Genomic DNA, 19,003 nt, shown 5'->3' with positions numbered 1-19,003 from the left:
TTACACTTCTCTTAGGTAAATCAAGTGAAGAGATTATGCTTAGTCCAATTCCGAGAAGCGCTGGAGTCACCTCGTTCACCTCAGAAATCACAGACCAGACACACCAAAGCCGCTATTATATCTTTGAGCGTCGAGACGGTGTTTATGTTGCATGGAAACGATCTGAGTTTTGTATGTCATATTTGGTATTTTTAAAATAAAGTAGAAGTAATGGAAATACAACCAAGAGTAGATGGTGGCTTTGCTTAGGGAATTAAAACTATTTATTTGCCTAGTAGCACAGTCCCTCATTCAGGCTTGGGGCGTCTGGGTGGCGTCGCTGTGAGGCCATCTGTTTTGTGATCAACGCTGCCGCCTACAGCCTTGTGCGCGTATTCAGCTTAGTGAACTCCACTCCCAGTCCGTTTGAAGGCACAGGATCGAGGCTGGCATGCTTAACCACCTAGCCGTCTTCTGTTACTCTCTGTTAGGTTGCGGTAGCTTCTAGCTTTAATGATATACTGTAGTTAAACTGGACCGAATCGCACTGTTTAGATCTGTTCTGCACTGTAAACAATTTAATGACGTTTACTACAATAACAACATCTACAATAAAATCAAGCCTACAAAAGCAAACATTTTGAGAAACTAGAAAAGTGTTTATTAAATTTCCCTCTAAAGAATTTGCAGTCATCCATTTTTTGCAGTCATCCATTTTTTGCAGTCATCCATTTTTACAAAACTGTTTCCTTTTGTCTTAGAATAATAAACAACCATGTGTAATAAGGACAATACATTAAATGTTCTTTAAATTGAAGTGAAGTGAATATCCTTTCAAACGGTTGGCATATATGCATTAGGTAGCAGTTTTTAAAGTTGATGTATTGAAAGTAGTCAAAGTAGGCAAGCACAAGGATGAGCATCTCCAAAATGCAGGTCTTGTGGGGTAATCCCAGTATGTAGTGATCAGGACCTACAAAAATGGTCCAAGGATGGTCAACCGGTAAACAGGTGAAAGGCCAAAAGCTAGGTCGCCTGGCCCGATCCCACAGAAGAGCTACTCTAGCAGAAATTGCTGTTGATGCAGGCTGTGTCTTATGAAGTCCACGGGGAGGCCTACAGAATATTAAGGGAGGGGGGTTTAATGTAATGGCTGATTGTTGCTTGTGTTAAATTATAAAGACAGCTGTAGTATTTTAGTATTTAGTACAGTATTGAGAGGAAAAACAGGATCCTTGTGGTTACTTGTATCAAAATAGGAATTAAACCCATCCAGTTCTTTCTCTCTTGTATGAGATATACAGCAAAATATTCACTGCTGTCGAGGGATTTGGTTTAAATCCCTGTGCAGTGTGTACTCACTGGCCCCTCCACCTCTCTGGCCCCATCACAGTTTTCTCTAGGGACGGCTGCAGATGTAATCCTGTCTGACACAGAGAGAGTGAGAGAGAGAGAGAGCAAGCGAGAGTGAGAGAGAAAAGCAGGCTACTAGCTTACATCACAGTACATCTGGGTTCACAGAGTACAAGCCAACGTGCATCAGTGTGCGCACACAAACACACACATTTTGTTTTCTCTTTAAAATACCCTGGTGCTTTCATGTCCTCCATTTCACACAGTGTGTTTAAGGCACACATTTCACACACACACACACACACACAAATACATTCGGATGCTGACACAACAGGATTTCAAATCACGTCTGTTCAGTCCTGTCTGCACAGTAGCACTTGGAACACCTTCATTACATCACACACACACACACACACACACACACACATACACATACGGAGCATGCTCATTCCAGCAGCATCTGCACCGCTGCTGGCCCAGCGGTCATCATGGCAACTCAGCACAACACAGACACTGCCTGATCTGCTTACCTCATTTGCGCCCCATTTTGCTCATTCTGCACACTCCCTGAGCTCCACTTAAACCTCTTCTTTACCCCGTCTGCTCAAACATTTACTCAGAAACTCCCCTCTCTCTCCCATCTCTTTCGCTTACACACACACACACTTACACACATTCATGTTCAGAAATTCATCTAGACTTCAGGACACTTTAACATGGTGTACAAATTAAACTTGATCGTTTGTTTGTTGAGCGTTAGGAACTGGTGTAGCATTTACACACACAGGAAATATCAGTACCATGATAGAATGAGTAGGAATAAATAAATTAATAAATAAATAAAATCTCTCAACACGCTGTATTTACTCTCTAAAAACAAAGTACATTTCTTCCAGCGTGTGGCTGAGAACGGCAAATTCTGGAAAACCCTGTGGACTCTTTTGCAGTCAGTGAGCCCAGAATAAATGACCCCTTGTTTAAAATTGACCCTAAACAACTTTTTTGCTGCTCCTCTGCAGTCCAGTAATCTGGACTCGAAAGGACACCAGAGGTGACTGGTTCCATTAACTCATTTAGCTTAAGTGAACATGTGATTAATTAGTATTTCCAAACAATAGACTAATTTGTTTACACTTTGAAATGAGGAACAAGGCAGGGACTGATTTAAATAGTCTTAGATGCTGAATTGGTATAAAATATTTTTTTACAGATCAAAAATTTGATCTATGAATGAATGTGAATTAATTACAAAACAGAAGCATTAAACACATCTACTACCAAGTCAACACTGTATATAAATATTTAACTCAAATAAATACGTTTTAAAGTATTTATTTCAGTTGAATAAAACTAGTAAATCAACTTTTTATCACTTATGTATTTTTGTAGTGTATTACCGACTAAGTTGCATTTTAGTCATTAACATTTAAGTCTTCCTTTTTTATAGTTTAATTTCATTATGTAAAGTTGGTAATCCTGTAGCCTACTAATAGAGGCTGGGTGAATAAAGTTTTTCTACTTAAAATGTTCCCAATGTAACTATTCCTATGCTTACAGTATAGTCCATTCAAAAATTCTAATTTATATTCTTGTCAGATACTAAAGCTCACAATTGTAGTCAAAACAACAACTTCATTCATGAAGGGAAGGTAAATATTTACATGACTGGACTTTCCAAATATGTAATGCACTGTGTCGCTATGCGTGTTACTCCTATTCAGTCATAGACTATGCTATTACCTGATACCTTTATTGAAAGTAATAGACTATGCCATTACCTGATACCTCTTGAAAGTAATAGACTATGCCATTACCTGATACCTCTATTGAAAGTAATAGACTATGCCATTACCTGATACCTCTATTGAAAGTCATACACTATGCTATTACCTGATACCTCTATTGAGAGTCATGGACTCTGCCATTACCTGTATTACCACTATTGGGATGGATTTCCGCAGAGTTTTGTGATTTTCCTGCTCAAGAAGACCTGATCACAGTTAATTGTCAGGTTTCATAGGTATGTTAGACCATGGAAATCAGCTAACTCTAGCTCTCAAGTCCCTACCCCTGCCCTACTGAGAGTTATATCTAATGTCTCTACTGAAATTTTATATCTGTTGAGTTCCTAATGTGCCAAAATAAAACAATAAGATAATTAGAAAGTTCATAAGCAGATGTTGCACATTTTTTCTGTGTGTCTTGAATGAATTTCTCTGAATGCACTGTTATGTCTGTTTATTGTGCCTGTTGTCCCTGGTATTATTATTATTATTTATTGCTTTTTTATTCTCATTGTTTGCACTTGTATGTAATCTTGTGTAGTGTGGCTTTAATGTTGCACCATGGCCCTGGAGGAACGTTATTTTGCTCCACTTTGTACTTTATTAAGTACTCATTAAACTTGAATTTGCTTTATGTGATGTGACCACTACTAAATAATAATAATCATAATAGCAATAATCATAATAAAAATAAAACAAATAAACAAAGATTCTGTCAACTTTTCCATACTTTATTGCCTCAACATGAAATTCAGTTATAGGACAACATTTAAACATTTCAGTAAATATACTTTGATTGGGCTTTTATTGGAAAAAACATTTACTGTCAAAGTAAATTGATGTAATCACTTAAAATATTGTGAACTATTAATTTTTCCATATATAAATCAATCATTAATTAAATACATCACAATTAATTTATTTAATGTCAACATAGTTTCTATTTATTTAGTCAAATGATTTTGTTGATTCATGTTTTAAGTGTATAGAAATATATTACATCTCCATATCTTACATCTAATCCTTTGTACAGTAATTTGGCAAACAATACACTAAAGTTTTATATGTTGTTAATTTCTTCCCAATTTGCGTTGATTTGTAAAGTTTAATTTAAAAATATTTTTGTGTTCAGTTCAATAAATAGTTGATATTCTGACACTGATAAATTGTTGTTTTTATTTGTTTTGCCATCTGTGTCAAGTGTCAAGTATGGTGATAATCTCCTTATAGATGTCCACAACACAGAACTGTAACACCAGTAACACTGTATAGAAACCACTGTAGAACTGTAACACCAGTAACACTGTATAGAAACCACTACAGAACTGTAACACCAGTAACACTGTATAGAAACCACTACAGAACTGTAACACCGTAATTCTTTATATGCTGCCGCTGGGCAAAATAATCTGTAAACATGGCACTGACTCGCTATGCTGATGACACCCAGCTCTACTTATCTGCTAAACCAAATTAGGAAATTTGTCTTAATAAAATAACAGAATGTCTTAAAGACATAAAGAACAGGATGACTCTATCCAGAAAAAAACAGAGCTCTTACTTATTGATTCAATATGGAATACAAAAATGCAAATATTGCTGTAGATTTAGATGGATTCTGTCATATCCAGCAGCACTGTAAAAAAACTATCTGTTACATAGTTAAAACGCCCTCCTTCCACCTATGGAATATTGCGAAATGTACTCTTCTTATATGAAGCAGAGAAGCTGGTGCATGCATTCATAACTTGAAGATTGGATTACTGTAATGCCCTTCTGGTTGGAAGTTTATGTAAATCATTAAAAAAGCTCCCCAACTCTGGAATAAACTTCCTATTGGTGTTTGGGCCGTATATCAGTTTATTCAAACTCCTAAACATTACATCATTTTCTTCTTTCTTTTCTCTTCCCTATGTACTGAGCTGCCCCCTGCTGTCTGCTGCTGCTGATACAAGTCCATTTATTGGATCTTGTCACGCTATATTACTGCCCCCCCCCCCACACTTTAACATTTTCCTGCACTCCTCCTAACCCCTTGTGTTTTTCCCTTCTTTCTGTTTTCTGTCTGTCTCTTTCACATGTATTGAGATGCCCGGTTTCGTCTGACCTGGCTCTCCACTACCCTGCTGCCCACTGTCCTCCTCTTGGGCCTCGCATTGATTCATCCTTAGCTCACTGCATGACTATGCTTCTGACTGTTTATCTGCATGGACTTTCAACTCACTCACATTCTCATATAAATAAAGATTGAATTGAATTGAATTAATACTCTGTAAAAACCTCCACAGAACTGTAACACCAGTAACACTGTGTAGAAACCATCACAGAACTGTAACACCAGTAACACTGTGTAGAAAACAATAAAACTGCAACACTGTGTAGAAAACATTACAGAACTGCAACACTGTGTAGAAACCATCACAGAACTGTAACACCAGTAACACTCTGTAGAAAACACTACAGAACTCTAACACCAGTAACACTGTGTAGAAAACACTACAGAACTGTAAAACTGTGTAGAAACCATCACAGAACTGTAACACCAGTAACACTGTGTAGACACCACTAAAGAACTGTAACACTGTGTAGAAACCATCACAGAACTGTAACACCAGTAACACTGTGTAGAAACCATTACACAACTGTAACACCAGTAACACTGTGTAGAAACCATCACACAACTGTAACACCAGTAACACTGTGTAGACACCACTACAGAACTGTAACACTGTGTAGAAACCATCACAGAACTGTAACACCAGTAACACTGTGTAGACACCACTACAGAACTGTAACACTGTGTAGACACCACTACAGAACTGTAACACTGTGTAGAAACCATCACAAATCTGTAACACCAATAACACTGTGTAAAAACACTACAGAATGGTAACACTGCGTAGAAACCATCACAGAACTGAAACACCAGTAACACTGTAGAAAACACTACAGAACTGTAACACTGTGTAGAAAACACTACAGAACTGTAACACCAGTAACACTGTGTAGGAACCACTACACAACTGTAACACCAGTAACACTGTGTAGAAAACACTACAGAACTGTAACACCAGTAACACTGTGTAAAAACACTACAGAACTGTAACACTGTGTAGAAACCATCACAGAACTGTAACACTGTGTAGAAACCATCACAGAACTGTAACACCAGTAACACTGTGTAGAAACTACCACAGAACTGTAACACTGTGTAGAAAACACTACAGAACTGTAACACTGTGTAGAAAACACTACACAACTGTAACACCAGTAACACTGTGTAAAAACACTACAGAACTGTAACACTGTGTAGAAACCACCACAGAACTGTAACACTGTGTAGAAAACACTACAGAACTGTAACACTGTGTAGAAAACACTACAGAACTGTAACACCAGTAACCCTGTGTAGAAAACACTACAGAACTGTAACACCAGTAACACTGTGTAGAAACTACCACAGAACTGTAACACTGTGTAGAAAACCCTACAGAACTGTAACACTGTGTAGAAACTACCACAGAACTGTAACACTGTGTAGAAAACACCACAGAACTGTAACACTGTGTAGAAACCATCACAGAACTGTAACACCAGTAACACTGTGTAGAAACTACCACAGAACTGTAACACTGTGTAGAAAACACTACAGAACTGTAACACTGTGTAGAAACCATCACAGAACTGTAATACTGTGTAGAAACCATCACCGAACTGTAACACCAGTAACACTGTGTAGAAAACACTACAGAACTATAACACTGTGTAGAAAACACTACAGAACTATAACACTGTGTAGAAACCATCACCGAACTGTAACACCAGTATCACTGTGTAGAAACCATCACAGAACTGTAACACCAGTAACACTGTGTAGACACCACTACAGAACTGTAACACTGTGTAGAAACCATCACAGAACTGTAACACCAGTAACACTGTGTAGAAACCACTACAGAACTGTAACACTGTGTAGAAACCATCACAAATCTGTAACACCAATAACACTGTGTAAAAACACTACAGAATGGTAACACTGCGTAGAAACCCTCACAGAACTGAAACACCAGTAACACTGTGTAGAAACCACTACAGAACTGTAACACTGTGTAGAAAACACTACAGAACTGTAACACCAGTAACACTGTGTAGGAACCACTACACAACTGTAACACCAGTAACACTGTGTAGAAAACACTACAGAACTGTAACACCAGTAACACTGTGTAAAAACACTACAGAACTTTTTTTACAGAACTTTTCTCTTCACTATGTACTGAGCTGCCCCCTGCTGTCTGCTGCTGCTGATACAAGTCCATTTATTGGATCTTGTCACGCTATATTACTGCCCCCCCCCACACTTTAACATTTTCCTGCACTCCTCCTAACCCCTTGTGTTTTTCCCTTCTTTCTGTTTTCTGTCTGTCTCTTTCACATGTATTGAGATGCCCGGTTTCGTCTGACCTGGCTCTCCACTACCCTGCTGCCCACTGTCCTCCTCTTGGGCCTCGCATTGATTCATCCTTAGCTCACTGCATGACTATGCTTCTGACTGTTTATCTGCATGGACTTTCAACTCACTCACATTCTCATATAAATAAAGATTGAATTGAATTGAATTAATACTCTGTAAAAACCTCCACAGAACTGTAACACCAGTAACACTGTGTAGAAACCACCACAGAACTGTAACACTGTGTAGAAAACACTACAGAACTGTAACACCAGTAACACTGTGTAGAAACTACCACAGAACTGTAACACTGTGTAGAAAACACTACAGAACTGTAACACTGTGTAGAAAACACTACAGAACTGTAACACCAGTAACACTGTGTAGAAAACACTACAGAACTGTAACACTGTGTAGAAACCATCACAGAACTGTAACACTGTGTAGAAACATCACCGAACTGTAACACCAGTAACACTGTGTAGAAAACACTACAGAACTATAACACTGTGTAGAAAACACTACAGAACTATAACACTGTGTAGAAACCATCACCGAACTGTAACACCAGTATCACTGTGTAGAAACCACCACAGAACTGTAACACTGTGTAGAAAACACTACAGAACTGTAACACCAGTAACACTGTGTAGGAACCACTACACAACTGTAACACCAGTAACACTGTGTAGAAAACACTACAGAACTGTAACACTGTGTAGAAAACACTACAGAACTATAACACTGTGTAGAAACCATCACCGAACTGTAACACCAGTATCACTGTGTAGAAAACACTACAGAACTGTAACACCAGTATCACTGTGTAGAAACCACCACAGAACTGTAACACTGTGTAGAAAACACTACAGAACTGTAACACCAGTAACACTGTGTAGGAACCACTACACAACTGTAACACCAGTAACACTGTGTAGAAAACACTACAGAACTGTAACACTGTGTAGAAAACACTACAGAACTATAACACTGTGTAGAAAACACTACCGAACTGTAACACCAGTATCACTGTGTAGAAAACACTACAGAACTGTAACACCAGTAACACTGTGCAAATACGTCTTCGGAACACATAGCTAATTTATGCATTCATCCCCTTATCCGGTTCTTTATGGTTCAAAGCCTACCCACCTACAATCACTGGACACAAGACAGGAATACCCCTTTTAGTCAAAGCAGAATATCCATAAAAAATCCATCATTATTTTTAATATATGTATTTGTTGAAACATCTGACTGATCTGGAGCAGTTTTGGACAAAGTTATATTTTGAAAAGTCTAACAAAAATCTATTCTTAAATGCAAAACAACAGCTATACTTGTAATTATGTGAAATACTTGGATCAAAATGTTTTATTGAAACATATTTTTATTAGCACTTACACACCAGTCATCCTTCATAAAAGCTTCAAACACTGAGTCACTTGAAGGTGTTGTTGACAAGTCATGCTGACGAGTTCAATTCCAGATACTATGCAGTGCTATCTAGCTGCACCTACCAACTTTCTTTAACATGTTTAAGCAGATATATTACCCTGCTGTAAAACAGACATACGTATATTTTCAATAAACGTTCAATAAGTATTAACAGAGACCTTATAATAACAGGGCTTTGGTATGAACACTGATGTCACGTGATGCGCATCGTCAGTTTGTTTTCTTCCGGCTTCTACTGATGAAATCTTGTGAAAGTACAAGAGTTTATAAACTGAACATCCCGACGTGTGACTGTGCTGGGATAGGGAATATCTGTCCGATGTTCACGGTTCTTGTTATTCGATGATTTGTATGAAAACGACAGAGCTACGGGCTAAATATATCAGTGCTAACAGCAGCAACTTATAAGGACATATCCACGAAAGTGACGGACAAGACATCATCAGGTTCATCATCGTATTTCCTCCATTCAGAGGTATCTAAGTCTGCTGAAGTAGCTGTTTCCTACAAATGTTTTCTACCTAGCTAACGTCACATTACTAGATAATAGCTACAACAGCCAAGCCTGACTTAAATATAGTTAGCTAGTTAGCTGATACAGCTATAGCTAGCTATGTTACTAGACGTCTTGTCATGTCATGCTAGCTAAATGTCCTGGCAGTTCCTAAAAAACAGGCTGAGACCCCTCACCTAGGTGGACGAGTGGTCATGAGGAGATTAATTCATCTTCTGTTAGCAGCCCTGGCTCCAGATCATGCCTCAAACCCCCATGGCAGCTCGTGGACTATGATGTTATGGTAGCTGCTATAGTCTAAACAGTCACGTTACATAGGAGGTGTTAGCTAGCGTGTATGCTGTAGGGCCAGAACCGTGAAATGCAGATGCTGTTTTGTTCTCCAGGATAGTGTACTTTTAAACCCCCCAAGGGTTTTTCAGGAATAGCAGCAACATAGACCATTTACATTTACCAACATAACATTTACACTTATATTTAAGGCTTTTTTACAAAAGTGCTTCACTCTTTACTTAAGAATAACCTCAGCTAGTTTGAATAGCCTCAAATTCAAAGATATCTTTAAGCTTATACACTACTGACTGCACAACCAACACTGCTCCCAACGGACCACATACACACACACTTAACTACACACACACGTTCATGTTCAGGGAATACTATGTGCAATATCCCATCCCCATGTGCAATTAAGAGTCTTTTACTGTAAATAATATTGTTTATTGCTTTTTTAATTCTTATTTATATTGTGTATATAGTGTAAATTATTTATCCAAATTTTTTGTAACTGAGTGTCCTGCTATCCCTTTCTGCTGCTACACTGTGAATTTCCCCACTGCGGGACTAATAAAGGATTATCTTATCTTATCTTATCTTATCTTACTGAACACAAGTCAAAAAGGAGGCCATAGTACTCTACTCTTCGCCCAAGTACCCTCGGAAGAGGAGAGTCTTCAGTCTGGGTTTGATGACAGAGCGACTCTGCTGTTGGGACACCCAGGGGAAGCTCGTTCCACTACTTCGGTGCCAGAACAGAAAAAGATTGCACCTATTATGCATGTCTAACACTAACCATGCTGTAGCTGTATTGTATTTTTATAATTTTCCTTTATTTTGTCATGATGTTTTACGTCCGGCACCTGTACTTTTCAATGTGCACACATTTGCTTTGATTTGTCTCTGTCATGTCAGAATCTTTCAGTGTTTTCTCCTGTTTTACTTTTTAATTTTTTAAACACATCATTTGCAATCTGTAGTTATTTATTTATTTATTTATTTATTTTTCACAAGGATAGCCAGGCACATGTGTGCTATTTACATGTGGGATCCACATCAGCCCCACGGAAGATCCACCTCGCAACTGACAGGAGTTTTAAGTATCTGATGCTGATATCTCAGTGGCACATACAACAGTGCACTTATAGGTCTTATAGAGTGAGCTGTTTTGGTGGCACACAGATGACCATCATTACAGCCAGAGAACATTATCCATTTTATTGGACTATCTGTGTATAGAGAGTGAATATAAAAATACTATCAGTATTGGGAATGCAGTAGTTTAGTGTGTATCAACAGAATGATGGGGGTGATAAAGGTATGCATTCAGATAAATATACAGTGTATACAGGAAAGTATCAGCAGGGTCTGTATCCCAGAGTAACAGAATAGAGTGCAGCAGTCTAACAGCGTAATGGTTCTGGCACAGTTGTATTCCTGTATTACCTCCTGGATGATGGTTTGCAAACTCAGGTCGATGAATCTGAATATTCAGATATCCAGAGTAAAGAAATGAGGTAGTGCAATCTATCGTTGACCGTTAGGTGGCTTATTGCTTTAATGTAATGATTAAGGGTCGTATAGTTATAGCACAGATTTGATAACAGTGATAACTTCACGGGTGGCACTGTTCCTAAGTAGAAACACTAGAAGTGTACTCTTGGCATTGTCTGTATGGGTGCATGTTTGTATGTTGTGTGCGCTCTGTTGTGCGTGTGGCTAGGTTATTAGGTCTGACCCTCATTTACTCTCTCATTCACATTCCGTGGTTTGAGCATTGCTCTGTCAGTGCATTCCTCACATTTTCTTACCCACACATCCAGCTGCGTGTTTATGATCTCTGTTCTCATTGTTTCCAGGATAGTTTGAGTGTGTGTGACCTGTAGGGGTTTGGGGATGCTTGAGAGATTCCAGCTATTTGATAGACACTGAAAGTCAGAGCAACAACCTTCGGCTATCTTTAGGATTATGTTTACATGCATAAGAACCTGACTGGGTACTTAGTTATCCTAAGAAACCAAGACCACTTGTGGCATTTCTCTGCTTTTCTCATGTTGTCATATTACGTGTTGCAAAATGTCTCAAAACAGTCAGTGAGGCGTTGTAACATGTTAGAAGTGGTAACATGTTCAGATCTGTCTTTGAATAATGACTTGCTTTAATTAAGCAAAGATCCATAACAAGAGCAGAACCATAACAATCACTGTGCAGTTTACATATTAATATCTTATTTAGCAGTCTTAGGTAGACTGATTGGACCATTGGTATGCATGTAAACAGGATTTGTGTGTGTGTGTATTCGTGTTTCAGAGAAGTGACGTGCAGAGGAGTGTTGTATGTGTGTATTGTAAAGTTGGTGTTTGTGTTTGTGTCTTGCAGATGCGGAACAGGCAGCGAGGTTTTAATCTTGGCCTGTTGTTGCTAGCCTCTCAGGTGTTCCAACTGGGCATAGACAACATCCCTCCTGTCACATTGGCAACACTGGGCCTGAACATCTACCTCTTCCTATTTCCTGTCAAGCCTCTCTTTCAGGTAATGTCAAAAAGCTGTTTTGGAGTCGCAGTTCCTCTGTGCTTCATCCACGAATGCATCCTTTTGTAGCAATTACCAGCTTAGACATGCTTAACAGAATGTAGAGATAACTCCTCAACTACTCAACCTAAAAAAAATCTATACATGTGTGCCACTCTCTTATCCCGGTTGTGCTATGCCTTAGAGGGCCAAAAAGCCTGCATCATTTTTGTGAGTGTTTGGAGGGCCAAAAAGCAAACACTACATCCCCAAACACTAAACAGAGATGAAAAGCTAAAGTGACGCCCCCGAGGGCAGAGCAATGAAGCTGGCAAGAGACACAACACCAATACCTCCTAAACCTTGCCGCTTCCACAGCAGGACCACAATCATGCCCACATAACTGGTAGTCAGAGGCAGAGTGATCTATATATTTTCCCCCACACTTTTTTTTCTCAATCAGATGCCTGATCAGCTGGAGCTGATTGGCCTTTAAAAAAAGGAACAGAGTCAAGAGAAAGTGAGAGAAGGTGCGAGAGAAGCCACTTTTCAAACTGCTGCTGATGTAACGTAACTGAGCATACAATGCGCTCTCAGGAAAGTGCCGGGTACCCAGCTCTGATAAATCGCCTAGCAAACGCCTGTGCTGCCCAGCATCATGCTGAAGTGATGTGGGGACAGAGTGAGCCATCTACCCACCATGAAAGCAAGGCTGTTTGTGCTCTCTCCGGCTCTGGCTGCTGATGGCAGATGGTATTACCCAGGATTCGGATTTAGTCTGCTGGACCACTCAGACACCCCTCTGAGCAATATTCGAATAATCCTACAATACAGAGCAACTTTTATTGATGTAATGGCAGAGAAATGCATGCTAGTCTCTATAGATTATATAGATCAAATATCATGCTAGTCTTTGGGAATTTCCCCACTGCGGGACTAATAAAGGACTATCTTATCTTATCTTTATAGATGCTGCTGCAGCAGCAGACAGAGAGATCTACAGAGGACTGGAAAGTCTGAAATGCCTTTGAGTAGAATGCTGCTGAAAAGTAGTCCTCTTTGATAAATTAAAGTATGTCTGCTGCTATCTCCTGTCCTGCCACTAGGTTCCACTAGCCACTAGTTTAATGGGATCTTGACTGGATTTTTTTGGCAGGGTCATTTTGCCAGTATTTTTGTAGAAGGTGTCTGCTGAAATGGTGTATGTGTCTGCATGTGTGTCTCCAGACGTGTGTAAGCGTGCAGCAGGCGTATTGGCATGGAGACTGGTATCGACTCCTTCTGTCCCCATTCCATCATGCAGATGACTGGCACCTCTACTTCAACATGGTGTCCTTCCTCTGGAAAGGGATTAAACTAGAGCGCAGGTTGGGCGGAGCCTGGTTCGCTTACCTGTTGTCTGTCTTCTCTCTGCTCACTGGACTGGTCTATCTGCTCCTGGAGGCAGGACTCTCACACCTGACTGATGATCCATCCTATAGCATGCAGTGTGCTGTAGGTTTCTCAGGTAAATAGATGCATGATCACATCAGGAGAAAACGCACAGGTGCTATTGTGGATGATGGAGCACCAGAATAATGGCAAAATTATCGCAACGGGTGTCTGTTTGTGTTTAGGGATGGTTCATACCTAGTGCGGATCTGTCAGACTGTCTACATTGCTTAATGTTAATACCTTGCACACCACGGACACTGGCAGCCGTGTAATTTGACACCAGAGTTCAAACGTGAAGCTGGAAGCTGCTCTTTCCCACACAGTACAAACAAGGCGCAAAGGAAACAGACTCTGGTGTTTATATGTAAAGGAATTTTGTGATGGCATAGATAACTGGGTGAAGGTGAAGTTACATGGAGGTCCTCTTTTCTCAAGTGATAACATTATATTTGATATTAGCATAAAATGATGTGTATTAATTTTTTTTTTTTTTTACATTTAACATTTTTCATGTAAAAAAAAAAACGGACCCGAATGTAAACACTCACTGATCACACACAGTCAAACACCAGTGTGTTTTTGTGCGTTATGGGCTTGGCTGGATATTAACCTTCTGCATTTTTAAAGCACATTTTTATGCATAAATACATCAGATCACATACACTTTAATGGGTATAAATACCCCACTGCACTGCTGACTATTATGCTGACTATTATAGTTCTTGTTTAAACCTACAGTTTTGCACTTAATATGTAAATCTTTATTCACAGTTTTGTAATGCTCAATTTCTATTTTAAGGAAAATTAATAACTTTGATTAATCAAGTAATCAACAAAATGATCAATAGATAAATTGATAGAAAATCTATTGTTTCTTATTTACTCTTATGTACTTGTTATTAGGTGTGCTGTATTAGACCCACTAAGAGAGTGATTGAAATAACATGGGTGTGGATTTGGTGGCTAATACACAACACAAACAATACAATATACAAACAAAACACACGGGGTGTCCGGGGGAATTCTGTCAAGGTTACTTTCTGTGGTGGAAAAAGGAGAAGAAAGGCATTTTCACCGGCATCCGTTAAAAGTCAGAAAGTCCTTTTATTCCATGTTTACTTGGTTTTAGGCTCTCCTCCAACTCTGCATAGGCAGTGTTTAGTTAATACAATAAAATAGGTTGGGTTTAAGCTTCCATGAACTCTTTATGGAAGTTATATTAGCAGTGTATCTCCAGTTTAAAACTAAAGAATACTTAACATATCTTGGCTGATCAACTATGGTAAAAATTATATATTTTTGGCCAGACTGAAAGCTAATGCTCTTCTATATTTGGAAGTTGAACTTAAAGTGTTTCTCTGCATGTTTCAGGTGTATTATTTGGGTTAAAAGTTGTAAATAATCATTATAATCCTGGTGGAGTGAAATACATCATGGGGCTGCCTGTAGCCAATCGCTATGCCTGCTGGGTGGAGCTAATCCTGATTCACTTCCTGAACCCAGGGTAAGACTGAGATTCAGCCACCCAAACACACCCACATGCATAGAGTAATGTCTGAGTCCAAGTATTATGCCTATTTTCTCACTCAGTATGTCTTTGTCTCTCTCTCTGTGTCTCTTTCCCGACAGGACATCTTTTGTGGGCCACCTGTCTGGTATCTTGGTTGGACTGCTCTACTCCACTGGCCCCCTCAGGAGACTCATGAAGACATGTGCAGGTGGGACAGTGCGTGTGTGTTTTTCTTTGTTGTTGGTGTAAGCAGAGCTCTTGTCTTGGTTGGTTTATCAGTAAACATGCCTTATATATTTACTTAAAAATATATGAAAAATAAACATGATTTAACAACAATAAGAACTGTTGCTGGGAAAACTCCTGGGACAAATTGTTTAAAATCTCATTTGTTATAATGTTAATGGTGTCGAGACATAATGTTATGAGCTATGAAGATACTTTGTGCATCCATGAATGTTTTCTTTGCTGTTTTCAAATGAATTCTTCTTACACTTACGTACCACAACAAATGATTAATTGACAAACAAGTAAACAAGATTTGCTCTTTGGTCCCTCAGGTTTTGTAAGTTCAAATGGAAACTATCACAGGCCTTACACATACTATAACTCCTCAGGTAAGTCATTTGTATTGTTTAGAAGCATGTTGCAATCCAACCTTATGCACTATTTGATGTGTTTATTAATGGCCTACAGGTTACAGTGGATATGGAATGCCATACCCTCCACAGAGTTCACAGAGTTCATCATATTATGGACAGGACCCCTATGGCTCTTACAACTCTAGCACCTCCTTTAGGGAGCAGTCTAACTCAAATGGCCCAAATGCTCCACCTCAGCACTTGTACACAGCTGGGCTTTCGGAAGAAGAGCAGTACGACGCAGCCATTAGGGCCAGCCTTCAAGACCAAGGTGAGTAAGGAGTTATTGGGGCAAGAGAACAGTAACTTCTAGGAACCAATATTGTATGATGGGGATTCATTCATGTTTTGTATGTTAACACATTGTAATCTGTTATTTCTTTATTCAAGTAGTGTTTACTTAGTTTGAACCTGTACGTTTAAGGGAACTTTTTAACTTTGTATCTGCTGCCACCTACAGGCCAGAAGGCAACATTTCTTACTGTTTGGACTGACAAAGTTTTATGTGTCCAGTAGGGGGTTCGAGTCAAACCAGACCGTTCTACGGGTTTAATGTCCGCTCTGACCCGCCAATAGAAGAAATGCGCCAACGGCGACTTCAGAGGTTTGACAGTTGAGGAGTTGGAAAGACTTTAAAATGGGGAAAAAATCTGAAATGCTTACAGGATGAAAGAGTGCTTAATATAACCAGTCTGAAGATAATAGGATAATTCTCTGCGGCTTAAGACAGCAGAAGAATGTAGAGAGTCTGATGTTCATCACTGGTCACCTAAGACTGAGAGGCACTGCCTTGTATGAAAAGCCCTTTGATGGATTTTCCTGTCTACTTGTCAACATTGTTGCATTATATAACTTTTGTTATGGTATTTACAGCTCCTTTTTTATTGCTGAAGGAAATGTCTTATACCAAATACATTCGGTCAGTTTTCTGGAAATAAAACTTTAAGTCTGATAATCTAATTCTAACTGTGCCTGTAGAAAATCAATAATTTAGGTTCTTTAGTTCCAGGAAACTAATCGAAGGCCTTCAACTCCTTCATTCAATATCTTGCACTTCACTAATCCGCTGTGAATGTGGTGCATTTTGAGGTGTTTTTGGTATTCTGAGATGTTGGATATGTTTACCAAGGGAAGATTGCTTCTCATTGAATGTATATTGATCAAAACATTCTAAGTGAAGCTTACACTTTTGCTTTCATAATGCAGTCTTTGAGGGATATAGTTTGTACTGTGAGAGGGTAAGAGTAGACATGAGATTTGGCTTTTAATTTCACATTTATTAATACTCTTATCTTTGATAGCAATAACTTATTCTTTGATATTATGAAAGTTTATTTTTGTAAACAGAAAAAATAAACCATGTATTCTTTGTTTTAAAGCAGTGTTTCTTTTTTGGTTTCATTAGTTCTAGGATTTGTCTTCTTACTGATGCAAAAAAAGGGGTTGGGGCAAAGGGAAATGTTTTAATGAATAAAAGACAATTGTGCAAGACCTGACATGTTAGAGAGAGTGGAGAAAAACAATTATTCCACCATCTTTTCACTGTGAGAAGATCTGAGCTGAAAAAGAAGCTCATACTGAGAAAAGTAGTTAAACAATGGGTGTATGACTCCACAGTCCGGGCCTCAACATCACTGAATGTGCTTGGAATGACTTGCATGGTGAGAAGCAGAAAATACTCCAGCATCTAAGACTAAGAAAAACTTTGTGTGTGTGTGTAAAAATTCTTAAGGACTGTTTTAATTAGAAATGCAAGAAATAAAGGGCAGTCTCTGACTTCCAGTCAGCTGTGTGACAACAGTGCAATGCATAAAATAATTCTGATACCGGCCAGCAGCTTCAGGAAAAGTTCACATACGTTTGAAGTATTTCTATAATTGCTGGAATTTTCAGTCTCTAGAGTTTTACTTAGAATGGTGTAATAAAGAAAGAAAAAAAACAACTGGTGGGTGGCAAAGCTAAAACCTAAATGGACTCTTAACTATCTGCCACTATTAATATTACCACTATTAACTATCATTACTCTGACCATCACTGCCATGACTATATTAAGTTCTACTACACCATGATTATTATATAATGATTATATACAGTATTGATGGTTTGGTAAATTTTATCAATAATTTATAAATAGTTCTGACCAGAGGAGGATGGGTCACCCTTGTGAGTCTTGGTTCCTCCCAAGGTTTCTTCCTCCAGCTCTGAGGGAGTTTTTCCTTGCCACTGTCGCCATTGGCTTGCTCACTGGGGGTCTTAGATTTCTCATGTCTTTTTATGTTATTTATTTTTCTTTTTTCTGTCTTTTACTAATTACTAATTATGTAAAGCTGCTTTGTGACAACAGCTGTAAAAAGCGCTATACAAATAAATTTGACTTGACATGACAAAGCTGCACTTAAGAACACCTCGGCCAATTCACATTGCTTTGCATGTAGTTACCGTTCAGTAATCCTTAGGGTATAATAAAAGTCACCAGGCATAAGGTGTTAAAAACTGCAGACCAAAATCTAAATTAACCCATATATTTCAATATGAACAGTTTAAACAGGATGTATAAATGATTATATATTTTAAATTATAAAGACAACAAATACCAAGAAGAATTAGTGGTGTAATTTGATGACGAGTCTCTCTGAAAAATAGATTTTACAGGCGTCTTTTGAGTTTATGGGAGGGAATGGAAGGCGGCTCTATAAGAGAAAAAAATCCTTCAAGTGTTAAGTGTAACCTAACCGTGAGAGGTCATTGTTTTTAGAATTTTTTTTAGAATAATGCTTCTTTAAGTGTTATTAGCACAGTATAGCACCATGACAAATCAAACAATTCTTTGCCTGACTAAATGGTTCTTTTTTGGCATAAAACCTTTTGTAAATGGTTCTATATAGCACAGAAAAGGATTCCAATATTATGACCCAAATAACCAATTTTATTGTGGCAGGGGAATGCATCCTACTATTATCAGTGGCATGTACTAAAACGCTGAAATTTGATGGCAAATATAGTAGTCATATTTTTAGTAGTTTAGTAACTACACAAAGGCATTTAAACATGTAAATGCATTTATTTAAATCTTACAAACAGTCCACATAT

General features: G+C 38.5%; 1 protein-coding gene across 2 annotated transcripts; it reads left to right on the top strand.

Annotated features, from left to right (window-relative positions):
- Positions 1 to 9,257: 9,257 nt before the first annotated feature.
- Positions 9,258 to 17,291, top strand: rhbdd1 (rhomboid domain containing 1). 2 transcript variants are annotated; one of them, XM_072690675.1, is made up of 8 exons: positions 9,258 to 9,502; positions 12,197 to 12,349; positions 13,556 to 13,835; positions 15,134 to 15,266; positions 15,392 to 15,480; positions 15,833 to 15,889; positions 15,969 to 16,184; positions 16,430 to 17,291. In XM_072690675.1, the coding sequence occupies exons 2-8, from the start codon at positions 12,197 to 12,199 to the stop codon at positions 16,528 to 16,530; spliced, it is 1,029 nt and encodes a 342-aa protein (XP_072546776.1). In that variant the 5' UTR covers positions 9,258 to 9,502; the 3' UTR covers positions 16,531 to 17,291. The 2 variants fall into 2 exon arrangements, with proteins under 2 accessions (XP_072546776.1, XP_072546775.1); XM_072690674.1 differs by having other exon boundaries at positions 16,427 to 17,291.
- Positions 17,292 to 19,003: the final 1,712 nt, after the last annotated feature.

The sequence above is a fragment of the Salminus brasiliensis genome, chromosome 11, assembly GCF_030463535.1.
Source record: "Salminus brasiliensis chromosome 11, fSalBra1.hap2, whole genome shotgun sequence".
Taxonomy (NCBI): domain Eukaryota; kingdom Metazoa; phylum Chordata; class Actinopteri; order Characiformes; family Bryconidae; genus Salminus; species Salminus brasiliensis.
Note: the sequence above shows the minus strand (reverse complement) of the source record. Positions and strands in the feature narration are given on the sequence as shown.

Bases quoted from the DNA above. Each gene is read 5' to 3' on its own strand.
- rhbdd1 (XM_072690674.1), top strand. From the start codon at position 12,197: ATGCGGAACAGGCAGCGAGGTTTTAATCTTGGCCTGTTGTTGCTAGCC. The intron at 12,350-13,555 runs GTAATGTCAAAA...GTGTGTCTCCAG, and splicing joins CTGTCAAGCCTCTCTTTCAG to ACGTGTGTAAGCGTGCAGCA. The intron at 15,481-15,832 runs GTGGGACAGTGC...TTGGTCCCTCAG, and splicing joins ACTCATGAAGACATGTGCAG to GTTTTGTAAGTTCAAATGGA.